The 19,311-nt window shown below is 54.7% G+C and overlaps 1 protein-coding gene across 3 annotated transcripts in view; it reads right to left on the bottom strand.

Moving 5' to 3' along the window:
• The window catches only part of SLC24A4 (solute carrier family 24 member 4), a 640,065-nt gene that overhangs the window by 496,477 nt on the left and 124,277 nt on the right, over positions 1–19,311 (bottom strand). For all 3 annotated transcript variants that reach the window (XR_007475862.1, XM_004262348.2, XM_033419093.2), the window contains exons 10-12: positions 17,637–17,779; positions 12,831–13,000; positions 10,616–10,808 (exon numbers count right to left, since the gene is read on the bottom strand). Coding sequence is in view for 2 of the 3 variants with exons in the window: in XM_004262348.2 (XP_004262396.1) it covers positions 10,616–10,808; positions 12,831–13,000; positions 17,637–17,779 (506 nt within the window). In the remaining variant the exon portion in view is untranslated. The remainder of the gene's footprint in view (positions 1–10,615; positions 10,809–12,830; positions 13,001–17,636; positions 17,780–19,311) is intronic.

Here is a 19,311-nt window from a genome sequence, read left to right as displayed (position 1 = left end):
ACCTGGACTTGAATGCAGGTCTTTAGAGTTTAAATCCTGGGTCCTCTGTACTATACTGCTCGCCTGCCCTCTGAGTCCTGTGATTTCAAAGCCTGTGGAAGTCCTTTCACTACCCACTGGCTGACAGAGGTGTCGACCGTCAGCATAGAGCTTTATACTTTCAGCTCATGGCTGTGATCGAAACAGAAAAATCCTCTTAAGAAGGGGAATCATTAAAGTTTTCTTATTCCTTAGGGGTTAATGAACTTTAGAATCAATAATTTTTAGTTACTTTTAATCTACTTCTGTTTTATCCTTAAATTTAGACTTACCATTAAATTGATGGGTCTTTGAGGGGCACAGAAGCCCCAGGGTTAATGGTAGCTAGATTGCCAGCTTCAAATACCAGCTCTGGCATATTCTACCTGGGTGACCTTGGAAAAATATTTAGCCTCTGTGTATCTCAGTTTTCTAACCTGCAAAATGGGGATAACAAGAGTTTCATTGTGCTCACTGTCTACCTCTCAGTGCTCTTGTGAGACTGAAGTGAGCCAACATGGGAGATACATTTAGCACAACGCCTGGTGCAGAGCAAGCACCAAAGTTTAGCTTTTGTTGATATTAATGGTTAATTAACTTCCAGTTGCTGAGTATCTACTACTCAAGCACTGGGTTGGGTGGTTTTATGAAGACTAAAAGAGGTTCAGAGAAGTAAGCCATCTAGCCCAAGGTCACACAGCTAGGAAGTGGCAGACCCAGAAGTCCAAAACCAAAGCCTCTTAATTACACTGTCCTGAGTCCTGGAGGATGCCTTTTGACGCTGAAGGCATTAGAGGGGCAAGGAGGGGCCCCATGGGAAGCAGACAAGTCAGGGCTGTAATCAAACCGAGCTGCCAGGCTGAGGTTGGGGAGGAAGGAGAAGACTGAAAGGGAGGATGTGAGAGGAAACAGGCTTCAGCAAGGCAGGCCCCGCTGAGGGCTGACACGGAGATGTGGGCAGTCAGGGCTGAGTGCACAGGGACCAAAGGCCTGGTAATAGACGCCCTGGCAGCTCAGTGCAGGGACCTGGAGAGCTTGCGGGGGCTGAGAGAGCCCTTCCCCAGGGACGCACCCTTGGCCCAGTCTCCCCCTCACACCGCACACTCGGGTAACACGGCTCAGCCTCCGGAACCCTGTTTGTGCTTCCCCAAGAAGCATCCTCCCACACAGGAGAGGGGGACAGGTCAGACAAACAGACCGGGACCTCCCAGTCAACAGAGAAGCCGGGCCCAGAGTTCCCTCGGTTGGTGCAGCTCCCAGGGACCCTTACCCCAGCTCCGCGTACGTGTCCACAGCCCCTATCATGTCCAGCTCTGGGACTGGATGTAAGTGCGTCCCAGAGCTGGGGTCGGTTCGTCGACTCCCTGATTCTAACGATGATCCCAAGCTATGGCCAGCTTTGCACTCCGCCTCAGGAATCCCAAGGCTTGGGGCCAAAGAGAGCTGTTCCATCCTCTGTCACTCGCAACTGTGTGGCAGCAGGTGGACCCTCACCCTCTCTGAGCCTCCTTTTGTCCTTGTCTGTGAGGTGGTAACTGCCCCGCCTCACCCACTCCAAGGATCTGTGGGGAGACTAAAAAAAGGCAAAAAGCACAGAGCTCACTGTCCCGCCTCTGAAGGCCACACCTTGAATCTGGAGGCCCCGGGGAGGGTGAAACAGAGGCCGCTGGTCCCACGAACACCAGCGAAGTGAAGAACGCTTGCTGGTCCTCGCGCTGGCAGGCACGCTCGCTTTAAACATCCAGCAAACATTCAGGGCCGGGCTGTGGGCTCCTGGTGCTTACAAACCACGCAGACCCAACAGCTGGCTGCCCCCTGCACTCCAGCGCAGGTGCTCCAGCTTGCGGGCCCTCTTGGCCAAAGGCGACACTGGGACCAGGCCGAGGACGGCACTTCGGGGGTCAGGCAGGCCTGCGGTACCAGCCCTGCCCGTGGCCCCTACTCACCTGTGTGCAGCTTCCTGAGCCCCCGTTTCCTCCCCCGGGAAACGGGGACCACACGAGCCACCCAGCAGGGCTGTGTGCAGAATCTAAGCACCAAATATAAGGTGTGAAGCACAGTGCGGGGCTGGGGCTCCATGAAGCTACAGGTCGGGGCCCTGTCCCCTCCTCTGTTTCACTAGGAGGTTGGAAGCCACACGAGTCCCTCGCTAGAGCTGCTCTGGCATCAGCTAAGATTGGCTAAGTCATCAGCTAAGTCATCAGCTAAGATTGGCTGTACTGCTTCTCTCCACGCTTCGCTGCAGCTCCCACAGGGGTGGACACGCTGAGTGGGTCCTCAGCATTCCCCAGGCCAACTTCCTCCTACTGCGTCTGCAGAGGCGTTTCCCAGACTCCCTTGCAGCTGAAGTTCTGGACTCAGGTTGGGTCCCTTTGAAAAGCAGAGTTGAGGTGGGGCCGGGCTGCCTTTCTGCTGCTTTAGATGCACCACTGTTAAGCAGGGCTCTGGGGATGTTAGTCCTGCTGCAGTAGCACGTCCGTGCCCAGGTGCTAGCTGAGTGGGAATCAGAGATGGTCCCTCAGGCTGTACTGGCAGCCCCGTGTCCACTGCGTGGTGCTGGGGCGCTAGAGATCAGCTGCGGCAGCGGCCTCATGGTCCCCGGGTCACAGTTCTGATGGTGAGTTCTTGAACATTTGGGTGCATCCCAGCTCCCCACCTCCCCAATCCTGGCGTGGTGGCAGCGGTTCAGTGGGAGTCACTGCTGGTGCCCAGCCAGGAGCATCCTTCCCACCACTGCATAAGAGACCTACGTCTATCAATTTCTCCTGCATCTGAGATGGGTTCCATCCATCATGTCCTGATGAAGCTGGAGGTACTTGTCATAGACACCTACAAGGGGTGCAGGCATGTGGGCTCAGCCCTCCTTCCCTCTAACCCACCCTCCCGGGGGCCACCAAAGCCGTGTTGGCGAGCACGGCTTCTGACCAGGGGTGGACCCCTGACCTCTGGGACTGTAGCATTTTCTCTCTCTCTCGGGACTCTGGAATTCAGATACAACACCAGTGAACCAAGTTAGGGAAGAAGGACCTGTCAGGAGTCAGTCTGGGGCCAGTGGGAGGCCACGATCTGCCGTGTGCACTGACAGTGAATTTGAGAAAAGCCGGTCTGCAGCCAAAGAGCAGAACGAGACAGGCAGGTGTGGAGAAATGAAGACAAGAGCCGCAACACTCATGGAGGTCCCGAGTCCGGACCCTGGGGGAGTCCAGCTGTTTCCCTGCTCGTGGGATCCATAACACACCCCTATATCCTTATGGGCGGGGGGGGGAAGTTCTCCTTCTATCTCAAAGGGAGCTTGTGTGACCTCAGGACCCCAGCACACGCCTGGTGCATGGTGGGTCCTGGGCCCCTTCACTTCCCAGCTTGCACTGCACGGGCCTGGCTGCAGGGTCATCACAGAGCAGATTCTAGGGCAGGTGGTCCAGATGCCCAGCTCTGTCTGGTCAAGACCGCCCCTTGGGCAAGCCCCTTCCCCTCAGTTTCCTGCTTTGGAATATAAGAAGGTCTAAAATTCCCAAAATCCCTTTTAACTCTAGTATTCAGAGACCATTTGTTGTTAACCACAGAGAATTCAGAGAAAAACCGCTTTCATTTAGATTAAAAGATAGAAACAGACCCCCCCCTTTCCCTACTATGCTTTAGTAGCTGTTTGTATAAACCACTCATCACCAGAAAGGGAAAATAATACAAATGTCCATCCACTGATGAATGGAGAAATGTGGTACATCCATACAATGGAATATTACTCAGCCATAAAAAGGAATGAAGGACTGACACATGCCACAACGTGGATGAACCTTGAAAACATCACGCTAAGAAGGCAGACACAAAAGGCCACTTATTGGATGATTCCATTTATATAAAATGTCCAGAATAGATAAATACAGAGAGACAAAGTAGAGTAGTAGCATTTGCCAGGAGATGGGGGAAGGATGGAGAATAACTGCTGATAGGTAGGGGGCTCCTTTTGGGTGCTAAAGAAAACTGATGGGGGTGAGGATGGTTACACAACTTTGTGAGTAGACTAAAAACCACTCAACTGTATACTGCAAAGGTATGAACATCAGGGTAAGTAAATTACACTCCCATAAAGCTGTTATATTAAAAAATAACAGTGCTCAGCCAGTGTCTGTTCTAACTAGGTGTGAACTGACACCTCAGCACTCCACAGTGGCTGACAAAGGCACTTCTCTGAAATCCTGACCTTGACTTACGGGACAATCTACCGAACGTGTGATTTCTCTGGTGGCCCCCGCGGCCGAGGCAAAAACAAGATCATTTCCACCATAAAGTGCCGTGTGTCTCTGGCGGCCTGGAGCAGACAGGAACCGCGTGTGGAATTTCACATGTACATGAGCCCACGGCACCAGCAGCTTCTCCACTGTGTTCCCAGATGTGCCGAGCGGCTAAGAGGAGAGAATAGGGCCCAGAGTTTTCTAGAGCTCCATTTCTGCAGCATCCCTTACTGGGTTCAGAGAGACTAAGCAGACCTCTCTCTTCCCCGTCAGCACGGCTCTGTCAGTGCTATGTAGAAGATGGGGCTGGGGTGGGGAGAAGAAGCCCTGGAAGCTTCCCGAAACCTTCAGATGGCTCGCACCGAGTTTTATGCTGCTGAAGGAAGAAAAGGTTTAGCTGTGCCATCCGAGGCCTGAAGAACGCATGCCAGGTCCCAAAGGCCCATAATTCAACTCAGTTCAACATGGTTTGCTCAACACAGACTCAAGTTCTTTGGCACCTGTGCAGAAGCTAGAAGACACCCCAGGCGGAGGCAAGCATTTTCTCACGGGCTTCAAAGGAAGGAGCTGAAAGAATCCCCTGGTTGGGCTACAGTGCTGTCCCTTCAGCACATCTGGGGTCAGAATGTCAGTGTGCAAATCCTGGCTCTGCCCCTTCCTCCTGTGTGATCTTGGGCAACTAAACCTCTCTGAGCCTCAGTTTCTTCACTTGGGAAGTGGGGATAATAACAGTACCCACCTTCCAGGGTTGTCCTGAGGACTCAGTGAGTTCATCTGCATGAAGCACCCTGCCTGGCTCACTGCAAGTGCTCAATAATAAGCTTTACTGCCTGTTACCGTGCAAGAACCTCCCAGGGCCTGGGCTTCCGCTCCCAAGTAGACTGGCTCGGGATGGCATCCCTAGCTCAAGGGGCACAGGGCGGAAGCGTGGTTCCCCACATGATGGTTGTGTGACTTGGGAAGTCCCACAGCCTCTCCGAGCCTCAGTTTTCCTCTCTGTAAAATGGGGATAATGATAATGCCTCCCTCACAAGGCAGCTGCGAGGACTGAATGTAAGTGCACAGTACAAAGAGGCAGTAGTTAGGGCTGCCCAGTTTGGAAACCTGCTCTCCACTTAGTAGCTGGGTGACTGTGGGAAAGTCACTTAACCTCTCTGTGCTTCCCTTTCCTTCTCCATAAGATGGAGATGACCATCGTCCCCACCTCACGTGTTGTCGTGAGGATTAAATGAGGGAATACATGTAAAGCTCTTAGAGCAGGGCATGGCACACAGAAGCCCCATAAGAGCCCTGTAAGAATTCCCTATTTTTCACTCAACGCCGGACATACAGCAAGTCCCCAATTAGATGTGGTCACTATAATAATGGTGGACGCAGGCACCAGCATCCCAGAACACAAGATGTGATTTCTTTACCCTTATGGGGGCAGGAGGAGTCCAGTTGGAGGGCAAGGGTGTGGCCCACAGGGCAGGAGGACGTCTCAGACTGTACGTCAGCCACAAACAGCCTGTACTAAGGGCTTTCCCCAGCCGGGCTGGGGCTCCGGGTCACCGGCCGGCCACTGCAGGGTAGCACCTGGGCCGCAGCCCACAGTTTCCACGGGAGGAAGAGCTCCTTCTCCTTTTCCTCTCCCACAACAAACAGCTGGCCCAGGAGGCCCGATTACCAGCCTCTGTGGCTCAGAGTGGGAATAGCATGGCTGCGCCCGGTGTCGATATAAATCCAGCATCAGACCTGGTGGGCACCAGATGCAGGCTGGGGCTGGGTGCCCCTGGCTCTGGTTCACAAGCCCAGTGACGCCTCATGTGGGTGGGCAGAGCCCGGGGGGCCGCGGCTGGCGTTTCCACCTCACCTACCCTTCAGCTGTGTGGTAAGGGCAGGAGATGCTACATAAAGTGGACCATGAAATTATCTGCTCAGATTAACCCAGCAAGGTCCCAGAGGGCAGGCTCCATGGCTGTCCTGTTCCCACCTGGATCCCCAAGGCCCACAACAGTCTGGTACCCAAATATTTACTGACTAAAACAATCCCCTTGGGGCTTCCCTGGTGGCACAGTGGTTAAGAATCCGCCTGCCAGTACAGGGGACACGGGTTTGAGCCCTGGTCCGGGAAGATCCCACGTGACGTGGAGCAACTAAGTCCGTGCACCAGAACTACTGAGCCTGCGCTCTAGAGCCTGTGAGCCACAACTACTGAGCCCACGTGCCACAACTACTGGAGTCCACACGCCTAGAGCCCGTGCTCCACAACAAGAGAAGCCACTGCAATGAGAAGTCTGCGCACCGCAATGAAGAGTAGCTCCTGCTCTCAGCAACTAGAGAAAACCCGCGTGCAGCAGCTAAGACCTAATGCAGCCAAAAATTACATAAATGAATAAATAAATAAATTATTTTAAAAAAATCCTCTTGTCTGCAAAGTGCCTGAAACCCAGGGCCCAGCACATAGGAGGCACCTAGCAGAGACTAATTCCCTCTCCCTGACCCTGGGGATGAGCACAGCACCAGGCCTCCAGGGATTCTGGCACCCGTGACCTTTCTAGAACATCGCTTATGGTCCAAGCAGGGGAGGGCATGCGAAGCTGGGTATAACGGAAACCATGAGACTAAAGCACACTGTGACCCAGATGAACATTTACTGAGCACCCATGTGTCACACAGTGCACAGAGGCAGTGTCTAACGCTCTATCTTACTTACTTATCTTATTTACAGAGACCCAAGTGCCATCGGCCCATTTTGTGGATGAGGAACTGAGGTTTAGGAGAGGAAGCAGCTTGCCCGGGGCCAGGGCGCTGGTGAGTGGTAGAACCGGGATTCGAACCCGGGACTTCTGGACTCCAGAGCCTACCTCCCAGCCTGTCCCCGACCATGCAGAAGAGCTGCACACCAGATGGCCTGGCGTCACTCCTTGACACCTGCAGCCACGCTGGTTCCAAGCTGACCAGAGGGACGGATTCTGCCCTCTTCCCAGTGCCCCACCCCCTTACCCCTTCCCTGGCCCCATGCTTCCTTCCTGGGGTCCAGTTTAGGAGAACATGAGCGCCATCCACCCCGAAAGCCCCTCAGGGCCTCCCTACAGCCCCAGATGATTGTGATGCCACAACCGGAGATGAGCTGAAAAGATGAGGAGGGCGAGCGGGTGGACGGAGGGCTGGATACTCGGAATTTCTCACAGGGCTGTGTCCCATCCACTGGCTCTAAGTTCCTGTAAGCCTCTGTCCACACCAGCCTCGATTTCCCTCGGCTGCCGTACACACCTAAACGGGTGGCAGCCACACGACTCTGTTCCCACCCCTGCTCCTCACGCTGAGGGGGGAGGAGGAGGTGGAGAGGAAGTCACTTGTGGTTTCCCTGGGCAACACCTGGAAACACTTCCGCAGGGACACAAAGGGAGCTTTCCGCAGGGACACAGGAAGCCCCGGCCCGTTCCTGAGGGCGAGGAGAGGCAAGCGCTGGGCGGAAGCTCACAGCACTTGGCTCTGCTGTGGGCCGGCCCAGGGGAACGTCCTGGAGCCCTTGGCTTGAAGAGGAATGTGGAACCAACTTCAACAGGAAGCCCCTGCCCACCAGGAAGGGCAGAGCTCCCTGGGGAAGGGCTCATGGGGGCAGGGACCTGGTCCTGGCCTTTGCAAGAGAGCAGCACTATAAGCACCGCCGCCCGCCCCGGGAGGTGACCTGCCCAGAGTCCCTGCAGGGAGCTAGACCCGATTTCCCATAAGCCACTTCTCTAAGGAGCATCAGATCCTGGCAGCAGGACAAGGGGAGGAGGTAGTTGGCTCTGGGGCAACCCCACAAAGTCCTGCCAAACTCAAGGTTTCAAGGAAATGGAAAGATGAGTTGCCCTGACATGGGGCTGCCTCACTTTATAGAATAGCAGCTACCAAAAAGGGCGCGTCCCTTCCCTGCTTTCCTGCAGAGCCGTGGTCTATGAGCAGCATCAGGACCAGGATCCAGACGAACCGGCAGTACAGGGTGGTGGGGACGGTGACCCCGTCGGGCCGCATGTCTGTAAAATGGGGATTGCATCCGCCTCCTGGGGCTGGAGAACAGAACACCCCGAACAGTAGCCCCTTCTCAGTCTGACTCCCCAGCAAGGTAGGCTGTTTCCTGGACAACGGATGCATCTCCCTCTCTGTGGCCACACTCCAGGCCTCCCTGGCATCTGGCATCCAGGTCCTGAGGAACTGAAACCCCACTGGTGACTACAGCCCCTGTTCTCAGCCCCACGTGGACTTGGCTGGTGATGTGACGGCTCGAGGCTACGTGCAGTACCCAGGGGACTGTGTCCGGACCTCTCAGGACCACAGAAGTAAGAAACGCTAGGTGGGGCAGGCCCGTCCTGGTCCATCAGCCCTGGAGCAGGCTCTCCTCTGGGTGGACACACCTCCCTCCCAGGATTCCGCCCCACAGAAAGCTTCTTTTTCCTGCATATCTAAACGGATGATCTGATACAGGTTTCCAGGACCTGGAGAAGACCAACCCTCCCTCCCTCAGTGTCCCAGCCCCAGTCCCAGGGGCCAAGCTCCCACCCAAAGACAGTTCGACCTTTAGCCCACCAGACTAGCTGGCTGAGCATGACCTTTGCTCCCACAGAGTGTTCTGGAAGGTGGGCCGACGTGCCAGGGATGTCTTAGAGGCAGGCCGAGATACAGATCCCTCAGCCCTCTGGTCAGCAGAGGGGGCCCTGGGGAGGACCCAACCCCTGGGCTGGGCCCCTCTGTGACCTCAGTGGGGGAAATACATTCCACTTTCTGGGTCTTCCCTTAATGTGAAAGAAGGCTGGGAGGTGCTGACCAGGAGCAGCAATTCCTAACCTGGCCTAGGCCCCTAGGTTTGAAAATGCAGATTCCCAGGCCACGTTCCAGTCCTTGGACTATCTGGCTTTGGGAACCAGGCCCTGAATTTGGAGAAGAGCCCCCGGGGAGCTGTGCCCAGCACGCTCTGGAGACTCTAATCCAGAAACTCCGAGGAAGCCCTGTGACTGCAAATAGAACCTATATTTTCCAGATGAAGCATGGGGCAGAGTAGCCCAGTCCAGGAGGGCCCACACCATCTATTTGGGAAGCAGGAGTGTCCCCACAAAGATGGGGACGAGGGGCTGGGGCAGCCTCTCCCCTCTACCCCCCCAAGCCATGTCCCAAATCAGGTGTGGTCTGTAAGCCTGATGTTAAAAACATAGAATTCTTTTCAGAAAAACATCAAGTTCTGGACTTGAAAATTTGGAATTCTGCTGCCTCTCAGGATGGCAGGACACCAAGAAAAAACCTCTGAGATGAGGCCAAAGAGTTCAGGCCTTCATTTCCCATCGTGGACTGCAGAGGAGTTTGGTTAAAGATGAAGACAGACTGGGTGTGTCTGGGATCCTCTCGCGCACGAACTCCTGAATTCATTCATTTGACGGATATCTACTAAGCACCTACTACGTGTCGGGCTTGGGCACTGGGGATACAGTGAATGAAACAGACAAAGATCTCGGCCAGCACGGAGCTGATATTTTAGCCGGGGAGACACAAGATAACCAAATAGATAAAATACTTAAATTAGGGTGGTCAGGGAAGGCCACACCGAGAAGGTGACGTTTCTGCAGAGACCCGAAGAAGGCCACACCGAGAAGGTGACGTTTCTGCAGAGACCCGAAGAAGGTGAGGAAAGGAGCCATATAGATAACTGGGGAAAGCGCATTCCAGCAAAGGGCAAGTGTAAAGGTCCTGGGGCAGGAGCACACCTGCTACTGTTCTGGGAAGGACAGTGAGGAGGCCAGTGTGGATGCAGCAGAGGTGAGGTCAGCACGGAGCTGGCAGTCAGATGACACTGGGCCCGTCCAATGAGATGGGAGGATGCTCAGGGCTGGGGGCAGAGTCACGCCTGTTCTGACTTACTTATAGGTAGGAGATGTCATCAAATAGATAAGGCGTAACTGTCTAAAGGTCATTTATGGCCTCAGAATATCCTGTCCCAGCAAATGTACAACGCATGGGCAAAACAGCCTGCCCGTGCTGGAAGGGCTGGAGAGTCTGAGCATGCCCATAAAAGTAACACACATGGCTGTTTCTCTTACTGCATGGGAAAGCCTCGATGCCCTGGGCATCTGAGTGCAGTCACTGGGGGTTACTGGCACTTCCCAAGTCTCCATCTGGCCGGCCGTCTGGCACACAGGCTCCCCAGCCCTGGGCTGTGCCTGCATCCCGGTGCAGCTCTAACCCACAGTTCAGCACTTAGGAGGTGCTCGCCGAGTGACTTAATGCCCACCCTTCCCACCAGCCTCCCCCGCCCTCATGGGTCCAACTCTCCATCCTGAAGACCCGGGGTTGGACCCTCGGAGCCCCCAGCAGTGTAGCCCGGGAGCACCCCCCCGCCCTGAACTCACCGGGCATGGAGAAGGGGGACAGGAAAGCGGCCTCGACCAGCTCTGGCTCTGGGGGTGGCAGCGGCTGCTCCCGCTCCTGTTGCAGCTCTGCAGGGTTTTCCACAGGAACGTTCCCGTTCTCTATGCTCTCGTGTCTCCCGTTCTGAAGTGGCTTGCTGCTCACACCGTTTGCCGAGCTGATCAGCCTCTGCCTCTGCGTGGACAGGAGGCAAGACAGACACCCAGGCGTGTGACAAAGTGTCGCCCTGTTGCTTTGTTCCTCCCATGTGGCGGCCCTTAGGGGTTTCGAGAACGACGCCCCTGGAGATGGGTTTGCCTGAAAAATGGCCCAGGGACTTTGGAATCCAGCTAAGTTTGCTCATTTCCACTTGGACCAATACCAGCGAGGGTATCAGTCAGAGCCCTGGGCCTCCTCTTCTTAGCGTCAACCTGACAACCCATCCCATGTCACTGGATGACAGCGATCATTCTGCATCCGCCCAGTAGATGGTCATAAACCACCTGAAAACAGTCACACAGGAGAGACTTTGCATCGTTTAAAAAAATTTTTTTTCACACAAAAAGTGCATTTATATTATGTGTCCAACAGCCCAATGATGATTCACATCAAGACATAGAACATTTCCAGCCCCTCCAAAGACTCCTTTAGGGTCCCCTCTCTCCAGGGGTAACCAAGGTAACGCCATTCTGACTTTTATAAACATCAATTAGTTCTTCCTGAACTTGAGCTTCCTACAAATGGATTCAAAGAGTACATATTATTTTATGTCTGGCTTCTCTCACTCAACTGAATATCTGTGAGGTTCATCCCTGTTGCTGCACACAGCAGTCACTTGATATTTTTCAGGGCTGTATAGTAGTCCATCCTGTGACTAACACACAACATATCCTTTGCTTGTTGACGGGCATTTAGGTTATTTCCCCTTTTTGGTTATCATGAAGAATGCCATGAACATTTGTGTACACATCTTTTTGTAGACATATGCGCTCATTTCTCCTGGGTATTTATCTAGGAGTGGGGTTGCTAGGTCATAAGGTAGGTGCAAGTTGAACCATTTTACACTCACACCAGCAACGGATTACAATTTCAGTTGCTTCCCATCCTGGTCAACGTTTGATACTGTCAATCCTTTTCATTTTAGCCATTCTGGTGGATGGGCGGTGGTATCTAATGGTGGTTTTAATCTGCATTTCCCTAACAACGAATGATGTTGAGCATCCTGATTGGGTTAGTGGCCATTCGGAAGGCCTCTGCTGTCTAAGTCTTTTGCCACGTGAAATGGGTGTGCTCTGAACCGAACCGTCCCCTTCCCTCCCCCATCTCCTTGTAGCTACTGACCAAGTCTGCCTCCTTTCTACCCAAGCAGAAGCTGACTTTGCTCGCCAAGTCTGTGGGTTTCTACAAAACCAGGGAAACGTAGAGGCCACATTTCAAGAAATCAACAGGTTTTCATGCTCCCAAGAATCTGTTTGCCTTTGCACAGCTCATCTTTGTCTGGCTCCCATTAAAAATATTTATGGGGCTTCCCTGGTGGCGCAGTGGTTGAGAGTCCGCCTGCCGATGCAGGGGACACGGGTTCGTGCTCCGGTCTGGGTAGATCCCACATGCCGTGGAGTGGCTGGGCCCGTGAGCCATGGCCGCTGAGCCTGCGCGTCCGGAGCCTGTGCTCCGCAACGGGAGAGGCCACAACAGTGAGAGGCCCGCATACCGCAAAAAAAAAAAAAAAAAAAAAAAAAAGAGGCATAGGTTACACCACGAAGGAGGTGACGGATCCACATGCTGAGAGAGACAAACCAGAAGGTTTCTATAGGTTTCTCAGTTTCCTCCTAGAGTCGCTCTACTCATAGAGAACAGGTGTGTATTCATTCTTTTTTTGCCCTGAATAACAGTTAAAATAAACAATCCATACTTCAGACTAGCCTTTCTCCAATTAGTTTTACTCTAGTACTTGACAAAATACTTAGCAGAACATGGCAGGCATGGTATTTGATTGCTACCTGCCTTAAAATCCTTCCCGATAAGACCATTTGCTGCCTGTGCGTGAGGTTTGGGCTTCCTTCCTTCAACAGGTGCGGTGATAAATGCCAGCCTGGCAGAGGACACCCCAGGCCCAACACCAGAAAGTGTGCTGACAAGCCAGGGCCCCCTCATACTGCCAGAACCCATCCGAGGCCACTCGCTCTCATGGTCTCATGGTCCTTGAAGCAAACTCACCTCGTTAATTATGATCCTGCTGGCCATGCGCAGACGAGTCCTGGGCCCAAACTTATTGGTGATCATTACGCGTAAGCCTGCTTCTGGGAAGGTGAACTTGGGAGGGCTGGAGCTCATGACCTCATCCACCATCACCACTGGGTTTTTGCTGTACTGCGGCTCCTCCTTCACTATATTGAGCACAAAGCCCTGATTAGCGCTGAGATCCCCCGGGGCCAAACCCAAGGGCTGGGGCGACTGGCTTCCCCTCTCGGTGCAGACTTCTCGGGCTGTGGTCTCGGCAGCTGGTAGCCGCCTGGAAGCCTGGCTGCAGCTCATCCCCTTAGTCAAGTGGGCCACGGGGTCTGAACCGCCTGCAAGCACTGGACAGAGCCCCAAAGTCCCCCTGTTACAGGACCACTCCCCCATCTCCACCGCCAGCCCCTCCGCCAATCGATGCCCCTCTCTTCTGGGGCCCAGTCTTGGCGAATTGCAAGGGTCTTTCAGTTCCTCGTCTAAGCCTCACAGGGCAGCCCGCCTACAAAGTGGACAGGATTCCTGCCACCTCTCACCCCTGACTCTGAGAGGATCTTTCTTTCCTGCTGTTTACAGAGGCTCAGACAAAACTTTACAAATTGACAAGGGCCCCCTGGGATGGAAAATGCTGGGAGGCACCAGACAGCACCGGCCCTAAACTTCCCACGAGGCCACCTGCTCTGTCTTAGAGGAACCATCTCCACCTGGCACAGAAGGATGCTTCCAAATTTGTTCTCCATGAGGTAGGCAGTGAGGTCAAAGACCTGGCTCACACGCCCTGGGCGAGGCAACTGAGACCCAGGAGAAGCCTGCTTGCGGAGGGTGCACGGAGAGCTGCTGGCCGAGCCCAGTGTCTCCAGTAAAACCAGCACCCTCCAGCAGGGAGGCCACTCTCTCTGACCCTTTGCTTCCACTCATAAGGCTGAAGAACAAACCTCCCCAGTGCCCAGACCTGCCCTGCCACCTTCCCAAACACGCTCCAAGCTCGAGTCCCGGGGGTTTGACATTTAATTCCAGAGCCCCAGAGGGTCCAGAAACAGAAGCACTCCGGAACACAGCACACAGAAGCAGGGGGCTTTCCCCTCCAAGGGGCTATCAAGGCGGATATGCCCATCCCTCTCCACTGGTCACCGGCTCCCGGTGAGTGTCCTTCCTGGATAACAGGGTAACCAGGAGTAGTCGAGAGCAAACCTAAGCAGGAGTTAATGGCACAAACACGAACAAATGCACACCAGCCACACACACCCTCACCAAAGAGGCAGCAAGGCTCAGCAGACAGGAGGCGTGTGGTTAGAACCAAAGCCAGGAGGACCATGCATTTTTTCGGAGACAGACACTAACCTCCAACAAGGCGTGCGCTGGACTCACGGATTTTGTTTTGTAAATGCATGTGTTACGGCTTGGATGAAAGCAGATTACTTACAATTTAGAAGAGGAGAAGAGTTAAGGAGACAAAGGCCAACAGAGATTGCCAGAGGTGATTAGCGTGCGGTGGACACCGGGGAGTCTGGGACAGCATTCTCGATAGTGGCCCAGATGCCAGGGGGTTGGTTATGTGAAGGAGGGTGTTAGTAGAGGGGCTTCGATGCTCGGGGCCTCTGGCCTTCTGGAGGGCCCCCTCTCCTGGCTCGGTCCCACTCTGAGGATCGGGGAGCCCCCGCGCCCGCTGCCCCGCCCTGCTTCAGGAAAGCTGGACTCCTTCCCTCCTCTGCAGCCTGCACCTCAGAGGGAGGGGGGAACCAGCAGAACAGCCGCAGGCTCCGTGGGTAGAACCAGCCCTACCGTGGGCACCACCTGGGGGAACAGGCGAGCTCAGGAGGAGGGAAGAGCCATGATACCTGACTCCTCAGGCACCTCGTCCTGGCACCGCCCACCAAGTGGCAGCACAGGGTGATATGTCCAAGCCAAGGGCGCTGGCCCAGCAGGGAACCCAACCAGGTACAGCATGTTTCTCCGGCAGTTCAGCCTAAGGCCAGGTATCCTTCCCTCTCTCCCTGTTCCAAGCCAAAGTTGTGTCTAGGGCCAGGGCAGCTTGGAAAGGACCCAGAGTGAGCCCAGCCAGTGATCAAGATGGCCTTGGTTGTCAGGCTGTGTTCAAGGCCACCTGACAGCCAACAAGGAGAGGCCAGACCCCCAGCCGTGACAGGACACGAAGGCGTGCCTTCCCGCCTTTGCGCTCGTCACCTTTTCTTGGTGTACCGTGTTCTGCTTTCTTGAGCTGAACTGAAGTGTGATGTAAAAAACGTGTAAAACTTGTAGGGAGAAAAACCCCAAACAACTGTACGCAGAACAAAGTTGGAGGATGCTATTCCCCTCGAGAGAAAACTGGCTCCAGCTGACTTGGTGAGCTGAACTGTAGGACCTTTAAGAACATTTAAGTACATAAAGGTATTTAACAGAAGTGGGGGTAAAAAGGCAGTGTGTCCTCTCCTGTCAAGAGGTTGGGTTAAAAATGTTTGATTTTACATATATGGGGAAATACCAAAGCTGATACCAGCTAAGCCAGGGGTGTGCGTGTACGTGTCTTCCTGAAATAACTTAGTAGCCAGCAATCTTTGACAACCCTGGATGGGGTAGTTTACACGACCTGCCTGAAGGCTGAGGACCAGGGGAGAGAAGCTCCGAGTTGGAAAGATTCTGTGGCAGCACCGTGAGAAAAGGCAGAGTCCCGAAGCCCCGGTCTCCTCAGGCCCCTCCCCATCCCCCGGGGTGGTACAGGCGCTCCTTCTTCCTGCCCCTGTCAGTCTGTCTGCTTCTAGGGGACAGCGCCCTGCACATGGCCCTCTGGGAAGGAAGGGGCATCCACCAACTGGGGCTGTATCTCTGGGTTTCCCACCTCTCCAGTTCCAGGCCTGCATCCCCCCCAACCCCCCAAATCTTTTCCTCCTTGGCCTTTATCTAAGCGCATTCACCCTGATAAGAGCTGGAGGGAGACCTATCTTCGCACCTTTCCCTGTGCCTGGGGGCAATCCTGTGGCTAATCTTCCAATTTTTTAGAAACTGCCCTGGGCTTCGAAATTTGGGGAAAAGCAATAAACTTGTGGGAAATCCTACTGTCGTGGGTACAAAAGTGAGGGAGACAGGCCACCAGGGAGCGCCTGGAAAGGCCCTGCACGGGCTGTGGCCTTGGGGCAGCTGGGATCAACGTGGAAGAGGAAGTGGCTCACGTCCCTGCCCCGTGGCACTGGGGACGGGCCTCTTCCGTCAGCCACAGGGGTGGCAGGTAGCTCCCGGGGCTGGCACCTGAGGGTGCGGCTACTTCTCACTGGCCTGAACGACTCTGCATGTGGAATCTCTCTTCTTGCCACGGAGGTCCAGAGGACCCCAGGAGCACTGATCTCCCTGGACGAGGGCGGCCAGGAGCAGCCTCTGTCTTAAGAAACTGTGGGTGGGGATGTGCCGCGGTGTCCGTGGAGCTAAAATCCAGACCAGCAGCCACGCTGTTCCCTCCCCTTCTGAGACCGGGGCAGCCTGCTCTGCTCAAGAAACAGGACACATGGCACAGCCCTGCCCTCTGCAGGCCTCCTTCCTCACCCCGCCCGCCCGCGGGTAGGCCTCGTCAGCCAGGCTGTAGCCTTGGCCGCACTCACACCCTCTCCCCACCAGCCTCCCTCCTTCCACGTGGAGAAATCCACCCCTCACTCAGCACCCACGACAGGTGCCTTCCTACTGGGGGTTACCTGGGACGGGACAGAGCATGCTTGCCCAGAGCGCACATGGGGGGAGCTCCTACCCTGACCCACCCCAGGGTGGAGGCTGGGGAGAGGGCCTCGGAATATAGATTTCGGCCTCCACGTGTCCCAGACACTGGCAAACAGTCCGCTCTGAGACATCAGTGACACCACAAAGGAATTAAAGTTACCTGAAAGAGGGGGTGACTTGCCCAAGGCCATGAGGAACAAAGGAGAAATACTCCTCGGGTAGCTGGTCCAAGGGGCTCTCTCCTGGTTAAAGGAGCCTCTAGCAACACTGTGGGTGGAACTCAACAATGTCAGCTTAAGCTGTTTTTTTTCCAGATCTTAACTCCAAGAATCTATTCAGGCCTTAACACAGGTCTTGGATGGGAAAGAGTGTGAACTCTCTCGCCTTCCTGGCAGCTGTCCCCACAGATGGAGTCACCTGGTAACTGGCTGGATTAAGAGCGGAGGACAAGGTTTCCAAGGCAGGAGCTGGTCGGGCCCAGACATGTGGGGAACCTGACAGACACGGGCTGGCTCCGGAGGCCCAGAACCCCCAGACAAGGGGCCAAAGAGAAGCTGAGGAGACCAGACCACAGTCCCCAGGGGAAGGGGCTCCCACCAGGGCTCTCGGGGGTGGGTCTGGAAGTCCTCGAAGCTCCGCGGCACCCTTCCCGGCCTTGCTGTTCATCTCGGCAAGGAGCCAGTGGTCTCTCTAGAACAGAGCTCTCCAGAACTGGGCCTGGCATTTGAGAAACCACAGGGAGACGGAGCCTGCTCTGCCTTCCCAAGTCCTCAGCTGCCTGTCACTGGCCTTTGACACGGGTCAGAGATGTAATTCACTGCCTTTCAGGAAAGCCAAGCAGGCTTGAGGCTGCCTCGGGAGGCTTGGGGCGATCCCCAAGGACGCGACGGCGGACTCTTGATTCATCCTTCTCGCATCTAAGTAAACGCCCCCCTGAGCCACACCTCCTAAATGACGCGCCCTCCTCATTCAGGGTCCCGTGGCCAAGGGGGAGAGTGACCATTCAGAGGGAGTGTGTGTGCGCACGGAAGAGAAGGGGAGAGTACTTTCAACGACATGGCTTGCCCGCTCCTGTCTGCTCAGCCTTACCTTGCCCCAGCAATGGCATGGAAGGGTCATCAGAGCTACTACCACAGTAATCATTACCATCCTCCAGCTCACTGCTGACCGTGTTGCCATTTGCAATGGTCTTTTGTTTGACTGTGAAAAAGGCCTGCATCTTCACATTGTACCTGCAAGTCAGTTAAGGCGGGAGGTCAGAGCTGCGGGATAGACAGGGCAGGGCCCTCCCCCACCTCCTTCCCCTGTGCACCTGCAGTGAGCATGGCCCTGGGGGAGCTGGTGGGGGGCTGAGGCTTTTCAACCCAGCTGACAGAGGCTCCTGACCACAACCTTGGGATAATGTGCGCTCGCAGGGGGCCTGCTCCTCCTGAGCGGGTCTCCTGGGGCCATAGGAGACCTTCAGCCCGAGAAAATGGCTGACGCCTACCTCTGCGCGCTATAAACCTGTCCTGACAAGAGAAGTTCAGCCCAGCCTCGGAACAGGCTCGAAGCAGGTGTTCCCAGGCCCGGCCTTGCTCCCGTGCGCTGCCTGGGGGCCTTTCCCTGTACCATCGCAGCCAGCACTGCTGCCCACACCGAGAACAGACTCCATCCCAGACCCCAGGCTGGTGGCCCCACTGCAAGGCACTCAGAGAGGAGATGGCTTAAGGACCATTCTCTTGCAGTTTGACAGCTTATCACCCATTTTTAGAAAACATTATAAACGTTTTAGGTCAACGGGGGATTCAGAGCGTCGTAAACCTCAGTGGTGTTTTCCTTTTTAATTACCTGCGGAGGTGTGAGGAGAAACTGACAAACTTGAATGTGGCTTAGCTCGTGGGTTGCCTTTTTTTTTCTTTTAATTGTAGAAAAATACATACCACATAAAATTTGCCATTTTAACTATTTTCCATTTTTAAGTGCACAATTCAGTGGTAGTAATTACATCCGTAAGCTTGTGCAACTATCACCACTATCTAGTTCCCAAATTTTTAGTGTCCCGAACAGAACTCTGTTCCCATTCACCACGAGTCACTAATTACTCCCTTGCCCAAGCACCTGGTAATCAAGCTCTAACTTGCTGCCTGCCTCTAGGAATCTGCGTCTCCTCAGTACCTCACGTAAGTGGAACCGCACAGTATCTGTCCTTTTGTGACTGGATCCCTTTCACTCAGTATAATGTTCTCAAGGTTCATCCACATTTGTGGCATGAGTCAGAATTTCCTTCCCTTCTTATGGCTGAATGTTATTTCATCATGGGTAGCTTTGAGATGATTCTGACCTGGGCAGCTTCTGGAGGGCCTCAGGGTACACAAGCCTGGCGCCAAGGTCTGCATCTTTACAACTACAAGTGGTGCCCGGTGCAGTTGCGCAAGGTGGCAGCCCCGAGAGGTGGCATTTTATGAAGTCTGACAAAATGGAGGTGCCCGGCTCTTTCAAAAGAGTGGCATTAAATTATCAGGCGATTTATAGAGTCAGCACAAACGAGCGGTCACCCTGCGGCACGGGCCGGGGGTGTGGACCGGGCTGGGAGAGAGGTCCCCTCTTGCTATTTGTTTTGGGAGTGGCCTCAACCTCCCCCCGACCAGCCAGCCACCTACCCCGGCCCAAGTGCGACAGCACCCTAACACAGAGGCTGACTATCTCTCTCCCACTCTGGCTGCCCCAGCAGGGTGTCCCCCAGAGAACTGGGGTGGCCAGAAGTGACCGCAAGGGCTGAAGG

This window comes from Orcinus orca, chromosome 2, assembly GCF_937001465.1.
Source record: "Orcinus orca chromosome 2, mOrcOrc1.1, whole genome shotgun sequence".
Lineage (NCBI taxonomy): Eukaryota > Metazoa > Chordata > Mammalia > Artiodactyla > Delphinidae > Orcinus > Orcinus orca.
The sequence above is the reverse complement of the archived record's forward strand: the minus strand, read 5'-3'. Positions and strand labels throughout refer to the sequence as shown.